At 51.2% G+C, this 11,229-nt stretch overlaps 1 protein-coding gene across 1 annotated transcript; it reads left to right on the forward strand.

Annotated features, from left to right (window-relative positions):
* The first annotated feature begins 2,503 nt into the window (after positions 1 to 2,503).
* On the forward strand, positions 2,504 to 10,856 carry AMZ1 (archaelysin family metallopeptidase 1). The gene is made up of 6 exons (XM_064390691.1): positions 2,504 to 2,807; positions 3,417 to 3,584; positions 4,440 to 4,568; positions 4,902 to 5,065; positions 6,479 to 6,655; positions 10,142 to 10,856. Exons 1-6 carry the CDS (start codon positions 2,504 to 2,506, stop codon positions 10,709 to 10,711), a joined length of 1,512 nt encoding a protein of 503 aa, XP_064246761.1. The 3' UTR covers positions 10,712 to 10,856.
* The last annotated feature ends 373 nt before the right edge of the window (positions 10,857 to 11,229 follow it).

Raw genomic sequence — 11,229 nt, forward strand, 5'->3', positions numbered from 1 at the left:
TGGGGTCAGACTCTCACTTTGTGCTCCCAAATCTGGAAGCAAGTCAGAAGTGTAGAGATTTGGGTCACCAAGTGCAGGGAAACCTCACACAAACTCTTGCTGCTCCCTGTAAAAACCTGCTGGGGCAATTTGGACAATTTTAGGCAGTAAGAAGAGCTAAGCAAATATCACACTTTTTTTTCCCCTAAACTTTCACTGGATTAGAGCCCTTGTTGTACTTGAGATCCCCCCATGCCACCTGCTGTCAGCCTTTAATGTGAGTGAAATACAAAGCTAGCAAAAATGAAAGAAAGCTGCTTTTCCACTCCCTCTCCAGCTACACACCCTTAGAGACAAAAAAGATCACACTAAATGAGCCCTTTTAAGGACTACCAATACATACACAGCTCTTCCCAAGGGTTAGATGAGAAGGAATGCAGTGTTAATTTTAATGGGCTGCCACTTTCCTCTTACAGTGCAAACCACCTCTGCATAACTGAGGAGAGGCTTTGGCTCATGTTGGTACTACTTTTTTTAAAATATTGAATTTTCTTAATTATATTGCTGTCCTCAGGGGCCACTGAATGCCACTTACCTGGCAGAACTAGGCTGCAGACCTACTTAAATTATAGACTTAACCAGTTCCTCCTTAAAATATTTAATCTCTTTTTTTCTTTTTTGTTCTGTGATTGAATGCTGTTCTAGAGCAGTGATGGTCAGCAGCTGATGCATTTGGTGTCCACACAGAAAGCTTTTCTGGCTCCTTTTAAGTTACTATGAACTTGCCTAGAAGAAAGTAACACTTATTCCTAGAAACCCTGGGCTTTTGTGCATATATCCCCTGATTTCTCATTTTTCTGTGAACAGGTGGAGCACTTACCTGTGGTAGGCAAAAAGCCCAAAGCACTGCTCCAAAATGCTCCAGTTCTGCTTGGCACGGTCTCCTTACAAAAAGGAAAAATCCAGACATGGATTTTTCATGTCATGGGGGTTGTGCTTTGTTTCCTCTTCTGATTCCCACTCCCCAAGGTGTTCACTGGCACCTCCCCAAGTGCATAAACTGCAGAGGGGAATAGGTGCTTGGAATAGGAATAGTGCAGCTTTGGGGAATGCTGGCCTTAGAAAGGACCCTGGAGAGGATATTTCCAGGATACTCCAAATTAGTTTCTTTGTGCTGCAGGCTTTCTTTTGTTCTTTATTTACCACTTGACATCATCCCCAGTGTTGCTGATGCTAACACGGTGTGACATGAAGCTGTTCATGAGGGGACATGATGGCAAAGGGCCCGAGCGTGTCCTGCTAGAGAGGCACCACCAGCCTGGCACAGCAAGTCCCTCCTTGGCTGGGCAAACCTCCCCAAATCCTGCAGCCTGACAACAGCACTGGGAGCCAGCAGCTGCCCTGGGATAATAGCTAGGATTAAAAGGTGTTAAGAGGAAATTGTCACCAGAGAAGAGCTGCTTTCACTGGTGTCAGATAAAGCAGAAGTTTAGGCTTCTCATTGACAGATAAAGACCAATATCAACCTCTTTGTTCCTGACATGGATCTGTTCCAAGGAGTGTGGTTTGTCCCAAGCAAATAGGAGCACCATCTTTCCACATCCTACAAGGTCCAGTTCAACCAGTTGCGCGACACTCAAAGGTATTTCCCATCTTATTGGGATTTCAGGATAGAGCACCAAAAACCCCCAAACCAATCAAGCCATCTGGTTTACTCTGGATGCCCGGCAGCATTTTGTGGTTGTGCATTCTTCAGCACCATCTCCTGGCACAGGGTCCCTGAGCCAGTGACACCCACAGGGACATGGAGAACCTGTAACAGCCTCTCCCACACGAAGTGTAGGGCCTGGAGCGCAGCGTGCAGCATTTACAGAATCCCACCACACCCTGCAGCTGGGATATTTGCACTCACTGCTGTGAGGGCTGAGCGTGAGGAGCTTTCCTGTCCCTGGTGAGGCCGGGCACTGATGGCCATGTCCCCCAAGTGTGAGGAGGTTTCCCATCCCTGGTGAGGCCAGGTGCTGATAGTTGTGTCCTCAAGTGTGAGGAGGTTTCTGGTCCCTGTCAAGGCTGGGCACTGATGGCCATGTCTCCCAAGTGTGAGGACGTTTCCTGTCCCTGGCGAGGCCAGGCACTGATGGCCGTGTGTCCCAAGCATGAGGAGGTTTCCCATCCCTGGCAAGGCTGGGCACTGATGGCCATGTCCCTCAAGCATGAGGAGGTTTCTGGTCCCTGTCAAGGCCGGGCACTGATGGCCGTGTCCCCCCAAGCATGAGGAGCTTTCCTGTCCCTGGTGAAGTTGGGCGCTGATGGCCGTGTCACCCAAGCATGAGGAGATTTCTGGTCCCTGTCAAGGCCAAGCGCTGATGGCTGTATCCCCCAGGCATGAGGAGGTTTCCCATCCCTGGCGAGGCCGGGCGCTGATGGCCGTGTCCCCCCAAGCATGAGGAGGTTTCCCATCCCTGGCAAGGCCAGGCGCTGATGGCCGTGTCCCCCTCAGGCCGCGCCGCCGCCGCGCCCCGCCATGCTGCAGTGCAAACACGCGCAGGAGTTCAGCTTCGGGCCCCGTGCTCTGAAGGACGCGCTCATCTCCACCGACCCCGCGCTGCAGGAGCTCTACGCCAAGGCCTTCTCCAGGGCGGAGAAGCTGTTCCTGTCCGAGGCCTACAACCCCCAGCGCACGCTGTTCTGCACGCTGCTCATCCGCACGGCCTTCGACTGGCTGCTCAGCCACCCCGATGCCCCCGAGGACTTCGAGACCTTCTACCACGCCATGCTGAGGAGGAAGCAGAACTTCTGTCGGAAGCACATTTACCTGCAGCCTATAGGTAATGGGGGGATCTTCACTGGGCTGCCTGGAGAGACACAGGAGGGCGGTGGGTGGTGTTGAGTGCTGCTAACACCTTCCTCTAAGGACTCACCTGCAAATGCAATGGCCAGAGCAAAGACAAGTGTAACAGGCAAGGCTCTGACATGCCCCCAGTCCAGAGTCACAAGCCGTGGTGGTAGACCTGCCATATAAATGGTATGCGTGCCCCTGGGTGAGGCTTCATATGCATTTATGCATATATGTATATCAAAGTATGAAACAATGCTGGAAAAACCAGCATTTCTGGAGGTCTATCTCTGATGGTTCATTAAACACAGCCACCCGTTCCCACGTTAATCATTCTGCACAACTTAAACAGGAGACAACCTTCCAGCACATCTGCTCTGCTAATGAGAGCGTGCTAATGCCTTGAGCAACCTCTCAGAAAGAGCTCCCTCTCCTCCTCTATATCCATAACCATCCAGAAGTGCTCACCACATCCCAGAGTAAGCAATCACCTCCAGAATGAACCAGCCTGCCCAGCTGCTGTGGCCAGTGCCACAAAACCCCATCAGACCCTAATGTTCACCCTGGCTGTGAGGCACTGACAGAGAGCTTCTCTCCTCAGATTTAATCGAAGGCCCCGCTGGGCTCTCGCTGCTGGATTCCCTCCAGAGCTGTGTGGAGTCTTTCTTCCTGGGCCTGCGTGTGAAGTGCCTTCCCTCCATCCCAGTCTCTTCCATCCACTGCTGCTTCCGCCACAGCCGGGACTCGGACAGGGTGCAGCTCCACGCAGGTGAGGAAGGGCCTGGCAGCAGGAGCCCACCAGGACACCAGCCTGGCACACGGGCACGAGCTCTGCCTTAGGAAATGCCTGACACAGCCCTTCATTGCCTGAGCTGGGAGGGGATGAGGAAGGGAGTGAAAAGGCAGAAATCCTGTTCCCATGGAAAGCCCAGAGCTTTGAGGCTGGAAACAGGAATAAAAAACAAAGTGACTTTCATCATATTTTCCTCTGCTGTTTGTATTTTTCAGTGCCATTATGTTTAGGTCCAGCTCTGGATCAGATCAGCTCTGTGGGAGGCTCTGTTGATTTGGTGCAGTCTGAGTTCTCCCATACCCTGTCCAGAGCCAAAGTAAATTATTGGCCTGGGTGGTGCAGTGGGGGAACTCTCAGGCCTTTCATGATAGGAAATTTGGGTTCAAGTGTCACACAGTTCCCCAGGGGACTGGGTTTGCCAGCTGCCAAACTTGCACTGCACAAACATCCACCTGGAATGAGATGTTTGCAGGTACCATGGGCAGCACATGCTCAGCACAGACCCAGCACTGCAGCCCAGGGGCTGCTCCAGCTCAGTCCTGAACTGCCTGTAGGGAAATTCTGCTCCCAGGTGCTCATTTCCCTGGGTTAGTACTGAATTCATCAGCATCTCTGCTTTGACTCTGTGCCCAGCACCACTTCCAAAGTCAAGTCTTTGATTGAGAGATGGGCTCCACAGCCATGGTTCTCCACCTGAGATGATGAATCCAGCAGCACTGCCTGCCTGTGGGCTTGGATTACATCCTCCTCCTCCATCAGCAGCAGAAATTCTGGCTCTGTGCCTTACAGGGATTCTTCATTTAAATGAACATCTCTCTTGTATTTGTCCAGATGGGATCCTGAATTTCCTGAAGAATAACAAGCCCATGGATGCCCTGTGTGTCCTTGGACTTACCCTGCTGGACCTTTACCCATGTGAAACCTGGAGCTTCACGTTCAGCAAATTCCTGCCAGGACAAGGTGGGTTGGGGTTCCATGGTGATCTAGCACAGTGTGTGAATAAAGCAGTACTGCACCAAAAAGCCCTTCCCTGTGAGACTGGAATAGCCAAATCTTATCCTTAACATGCTATTCCCTGGTAAGAGCAACTTTCCCCCAGTGTGAAATTAGGAGGATCAGGGCTCCTGATCCAGGCAGAGGTAACTGAGGTGATACCAACCTTTTGGGGAGTGGGTTTCATCACACCCTGTGTGCCCAGCTGGACTTCCTCCCACAGCTGTATTTTCATGCTGCCTAAGGTGGGAGACAGTTGTAAAAGAGCAGATGCCTGACTTTACTCCCTTCTCTTCACAGAAGTGGGAGTCTGCAGCTTTGCCAGGTTTTCTGGGGATTTCCCCCAGGCTGGATGTAGCAGCTTGAACCCACCCACGCAGAAGGAAGAGCCCTGTGAAGTCAGCAAGGAGGGCAGGGACCGGACCTTGCAGTTCAGTGCCCAGGAGATGGTCCAGTGCTGCAAGGTAGGACCAGCAACCTCCTGCACCCCGTGTTTCTTCCTGGGTAGGGTTAAATATTTCAGACCAGGGTACAAAACAGGCCTCAGCCCAGGGAAGCAGCCATGAGACTGCTCCCAGAAGTACAGGCAGTCACGGCTAAGCCCACACTGAATTCAGACATAAAGAGCTTCCATTTTAGTGCACTGCATGGACAACTCCTACTCCCCTCACCACTGGAGGGGATGACAACATCAGTTATGGGGAGGCTACAGGACTTGTCTCAGAATCACAGAATGGTTTGGGTTGGCAGAGACCTTAAAGACCATCTTGTCCCAAACCCCTACCACGGGCAGGGACACCTTCCACTAAACCAGGCTGTGTCATGGAGCAGGATTGAAACAGCCCTGCCCAGCTCCCAGGCTCGTGCTTGGGTAATCCTGAGTATTTTTCTTGTCAGGCACAGCAGGGCAGTAGAGTATTTGGAGGATAATCAGAATATCTAGTGTGTAACTAATGGATGGCTGCAAAGGGTGACTCTGTCCTCCTCAGACACTGGCATCAGTAAGGGCAGGGGTCCCTATGGCACCCCTGTTACATGGATGGAGGAGAAGAATACTTCAGCCAAGTCATCTATATAAATGCAATGCCCTTAAACCCCCCTCACCTCCAAGACATCTTCTTCATGAGTGCTGTCCTCCCTCATCCCAACATCTGCCATATTCCAGCTCTGCTTCCAGTGTTCCTCCCAAAGCTGGCCCACACAGAGCAGTCACCAGCACCTTTGAAGCCACTTCCCTTTGCTCCCCTGGTATTTGCTCAGGATTTTCTAGTTTGAGGCCTCTTCCTGTAATAATTTCAAATGATATTAAGTGGCAGTGGGAAGAGGAGAGGAGTCCTCCATCCTCAGCCTTTCCACAGTTGCCAATTCCCAAGGCAGTCATGCTTGGCCAGCTGACTCCAGCTCAGTTTTCTGCTTTGTCACAAATGTTAATGGAGTTCTGTTCTGGAAGGACTCAGATCTGTTATTGCCAACAGGCTTCTTGCACATTTCTCACACAGGCTGTGTTGCTCTTTTCAGGCCCCAGTGGGACTGGTTTTCCTCTTTAAAACCCCTAAAACAACGAAAACCACCACGCTGCCCTTGGGGAAGAGCAGCAGCACTGCCCCACAGCTCCAAACACTCTGCCTACAAGGCTCCCCACATCTGCCTCACCCACACCCACCTTTTTTCTCCACAACACAAACATGGAGCTGGGAAGAGGCAGCCAGGTTCTCCTATCACCTTGGACAAGCCTAGGCTGGAGGAGTGCCATTACTGGGCAAGATCTTGGTCAGACTGCCTGGGAGCAGGGAAGGTGGAACAGCAGAGGAGGAAGAGGAGGGGGCAGCAGAAACAGAAACGACCATGCACTGCTGTAATCTTTGCTTCCCTGAAAGGTGACCTGCCACGAGATCTGCCACCTGATGGGGCTGGGGACGTGCCGCTGGCTGCAGTGCATCATGCAGGGCGCCCTGAGCCTGGACGAGGCGCTGCTGCGGCCCCTGGAGCCGTGCCCCATCTGCCTGCGCAAGCTGCAGCACGTCGTGGGCTTCAAACTCATCGAGCGCTACAGGGTGAGCCCCACCCCCAGAGCCTCCTGGAGCAGGGACAGGGACAGGCTGGCTCAGCCCAAACCCCAGCACTGAAGGTGCTGCAGGAGCATGGGGAGGGCAGGAGATCTCAGGAGCTCTCAGTGCGAGGTGCTGAGGCAGCAGCTCACTCCTGAACATGGGGGTGTTCTACACAGGCTCTGACCAACAGAGCACTTTGCACAGCTCCAGGGATTTTGGCTCTTCCCAAGGGACACTGCCACAGTCCAACCACACCTTCCTACTCCCAAAAACGAGGTGGGAAGGGCAGGCAGATTGCAAACAGGAGCAGCAGAGTGCAGGGATTCCCAGCTACGCCCTTTCCTGTGCCACCCTGGATTTTTGCCTCTCTGGGGCTGCTGGGAACAGGGAGGAAACATTATGTGTGTACTTTGCTGCAATTCCTCTGTTTAAATTTATGAGAAAGGATCCCAAATTATTACCCCCAGTATGTGGAGGGTCCCAGACTCATCTTTTGTCTCTTCTCTCTCACCCATATCACAGTTAACACCACATTTAGACAGATCAGGAACAGTGCTAACACACCCTTAGCTCTTGAAAGGGTTTTCTACCTCTGCTGTCTAAAGAGCAGGATTCAGTAGCCAAATGGTTGGTGGAATAGAAATAATGTCCCCATTCTCACTCAGCACCCATCTTCTCCCTGATTGTGATTCCTGTCTGACACACATCATGTTCAGAGGCAGGATTTTCCATGTCTGCCTATTTTAAAGTCTGTGGGTTGTATTTGTAAGAAGATACGAGCAGAATGAGAAAGGAGATTCCTCTGGTTTCATTCAGCATGGAATCAGATACACAGAAGCATGGCAAAGACTGTGGGGAAACACACTTTTTTGTGGCTTTCTTAATTATCTGTGCCAGACCCTTCTCTGACTTTGTGGCTGTTTGGTCCCACTCCTGTCTGAGAAGTGTCTAAATTGCCCAGACCACCAGAAGTTTCTGCTTAAATAAAGCAGAATTTATCTGCTTTATTTAAACACCCAGCCTGTCAGCATCCAGCCAGTGTTTTCTTGAAGAGAATGGCCACCTGCATTAATCTTTTCTAGAAATATTTTTGCCTTTTCACCTGCAGCAAACACTGTAATTGGCTCAGCATCCTCTGGTGACAGGGAACACAAACCTTAAGGAATGATGCACTTGCCAAATGTCACATCTGCTTCCCTGAGAAGGCAAAGCTCAACTAGATACAGTATAAGCTGGTGTAAGAGAGCTGTGATAATCTCTGCTAGAGGCTTTGCTATAATGTTGAGAGGAGACATAAATGCCAGAGATGAATTAAATAGTTAAGGAAGAGGACAGGAGAGGGCAGAAAGCATTTTGAGACAATAACAGAGAGCAAAGTTAACTTGCCAAGCATGTTAAGTGTAAGTCTGAAATCACATTTCCTCTTGGAAACAATCAGAGATCCCCACCTGCCACAAAACAGCTTCAGACACTCCTAATCACCACGGGAAATGCCAGAACCAAGCTGTGCCCCAGCAGCAGCAAGTAACACTGCTCAGATCTGCAACTGAGACACAGTTTGGGGCAGAGGAGCACACGGGGCAGGAAACCAGTCCTTATGCAGCAGAAAGAGCCCCTCAACTTATTTATCTGAGTTGTACTCAGAACCACGCTCCTTTTCTTATTCCAGCTGCTTATTCCAGCATGAGTCATGAAAACTGAAAGTGAGTTAATTGTCCTGGTGTTTCCCCACCCCAATCAACATTTCCACATTTCCACCTGTTGCTTGTGCAGCATCCCAGGCTGTGCTCACATGGTGGTTGGATGAGTTTGCAGGGGCCACACACACACAGACAGCAGGTCCTAGTGACATCCTCGGGGTGGACATCCACTTCAGCTGCTCTTGCCTGCAGGTAAACAAAACCCACACAGAGCTCATCCCTTCCTGGTCAAACAGGAGAACATAAGAGGCTGCAGCCCTTCAAACCCACCCAATGTTCAAATGAAAAAGCCACCCAAAGGATGAGAGACATTGAAGAGATTCTGGGAATTCAGGCAGTGATCCTGAGTCGATTATCCCCTTTTTTTTTTTGCCTTGAATAACCCAAATGTGCTGCTGGGAAATCCACATCTCCACAGCCTTTTTTTTTATTCCTGGGAATTGGGCTAAGTAGCAATTGGGATTCCTTCCCAGATTCACTGTTCTTGGGAATTTAGAGCCATTACAGAATCATGAGCTGCTTGCAGCTTTCCAGTAGCTTTGCTGTCCCTTTCACTAGCCCAGCTCCCATTGCAGCTCCTGGCACTGCCTTTGTTGGCTAAACCCAGAGGGAGGGAAGGGCCACTGGAGGTGGGACCAGGCAGGAGAAAAGTTGTCCCTTTACAATTTTTCTTGCCCCAGAGGGAGGGGGCAGGGTGGATTAGCTAAGCTGAAAGAGTCCATTTTATTCCTGTACAGAATTCTTCCCCGAGGCTCCATGCTCAGACTGAAATGAGAAGCAGGGCTGATTTCTCCCACCCACTCAATTTGAGCTCTTTATCCTTTCTGTCATTCTGAAGAGACAGCAATAGAGGAGGAAAGGAGGAGGGAGCAGTGGGGGGCTGTGAGAGAAGGGAGCTCCACGGGGCTGGGAATCTCCTGCCTGCTCCTCAAACACTGCAGCTCCCCCTGAGCTGAGCAGGGACAGATCCAGCTCCATGCCTGGCACAATGTGGGGACAGCCCAGGCTAATCCTGTCACTGCTGAGCAACTGGGGGCTTTGCAAATGGATCACTGGGAGCTACAGAAAGTAAAGGGGAAGAAATAGGCTACAGGAATGTGAAAAACTGAAAAACATACACGAAAACCCCTCAACACTGGAAAGGCAGACAAGGTCACCTTTTACCCAGGGATGACTGGAGTATTGTGGTTCATTCCCTAAAGTATAAGGAACAAATGTGCCAGGAGCAACCTGTTATATGCCTCATTGTGGCATTTAATATTCAAAAAGGAAATTGGCTCAGACATTTTCCTTTCATGAATTCTTTCCTAGATCCAGCCTTCTCACTTGTTCATTTCAGCTCAGGAGGGGAAGAGCTATTCTTGGGAATAAAACACACATTACCACAGCCATTAACAACATGATGAAACACAATTCTTCACCACTATCTGAGGAGTTTTATAATGACACAGTTTCCTCTGGAGAGGCGTTGGTTTGCCTCTCCCAGAGATCACATTCACACAGCAGGGAGTGATCTGGTGCAGCTTTCTCCTACCACCTTCAATAACAGGGCAGATAAAGTCCACATCTGACTGGAGGCAGCTCTGCCACAGTCCAAGAAAATGGGACAAGAGAAAGCTCCTGCTTTGTAGGGTGACCAGGAATTTTCTGATCCCATTGTCTGGCAGGGAGGACTGTGGCAGCTGCAGCTGAGCCACCCAAGATAAACAGGTTTACCTGGCAAACAGGTGGGAAGGTGTAACTGGCATCTCTCACCCTCCACAACAAAACCTTTCTCCTCTCACCACAGAAGCTCTACGCTTGGACACAGACCGTGCTGTCCGCGTGGCCAAGGCAGGAGCCAGCAGAGCTGTCTGCCTCAGAGGACATCCTCCCGTTCAGCTCCGACTCCGGGCTGTGCTGCGAGAACGACTCCGAGGCCGTGACCTCCCTGTCCGAGCCGCTGACCCCCGACACCTGCAGCCAGGGCCTGTCCATGGGGCCCGAGCTGGAGCAGGACGAGCAGCCGAGCTCCCTGCACGAGGGGCAGGGCCAGCCCCGGCTCCCTGGGCACACCAAGGCCACGGACACCATCAAGGACTACGAGCTGTGGCTGGAGATGTGCATTGCTGCCCTGGAGAGGAACGTCTCCGAGGAGGAACTGGCTCAAGTGGACAAGGCTGTGGACGCCCTGGCTAAGTGGGAAATGTTTACAGGCCAGCTGCCTGCTATGAGGAAGGACCTGCCCTTTGCTAGGGACAGCACTGGGCTACGCAAAGTTCTTGGAGACAAATTTTCCTCTTTGAGGAGGAAGCTGAGTTCCAGAAAACTGTCCAAAGGGGAATCGTCCCCTCATCGCTGGCGGTGGGAGGACAATTAGGCTGGGGCTGCCTTGGGCCAGCTTTGCTCACATCACTGGCTTCCAGTCTTCCTCACTCCAAGCTGTTGCTGTCTCAGAGAAACAGCAACTCCCCCAGGAATAAAAGGTGTTTGGTTTTCTGAGATTGCTAACACAGTTTTGATGTGATTAGTTCTTCTCTAAGGGTTTTTCCTGTGTTGGTCAAAATGACACTACCAGTCCACACACCCACCTCAAGTTCCATGTAGGTACTCTTATTTTCTTGGCCTGAAGTTGGCCAGGAAGGTCAGCCAGGTCCCCACTAAAGACTGAACGTGCTCACACAGGAGTTTGGGCCATTTGAACAAACAGATGCAAATTAAACCAGGGCAGCTCCCCCACACAGAGAGCTTTTCTCTGCTGAGCATGTCAGTCCCAGGCATAGATGAGATTTCTCCCTCTCCTCTCCCCCTCACAACCACTCAGAGTGCTCTGCCCGCTGCCCCACCAGCTGGAGGCTGTGCTGAGCACAGGAGCACAATCCAGGCTGATGGACTCAT

This window comes from Passer domesticus, chromosome 15, assembly GCF_036417665.1.
Source record: "Passer domesticus isolate bPasDom1 chromosome 15, bPasDom1.hap1, whole genome shotgun sequence".
Taxonomy (NCBI): Eukaryota; Metazoa; Chordata; class Aves; order Passeriformes; family Passeridae; genus Passer; species Passer domesticus.

Coding starts and splice junctions, on each gene's coding strand:
- AMZ1 (XM_064390691.1), top strand. CDS start 2,504: ATGCTGCAGTGCAAACACGCGCAGGAGTTCAGCTTCGGGCCCCGTGCT. Junction 2,808..3,416: donor CATTTACCTGCAGCCTATAG/GTAATGGGGGGA, acceptor TTCTCTCCTCAG/ATTTAATCGAAGGCCCCGCT. Junction 3,585..4,439: donor CAGGGTGCAGCTCCACGCAG/GTGAGGAAGGGC, acceptor GTATTTGTCCAG/ATGGGATCCTGAATTTCCTG.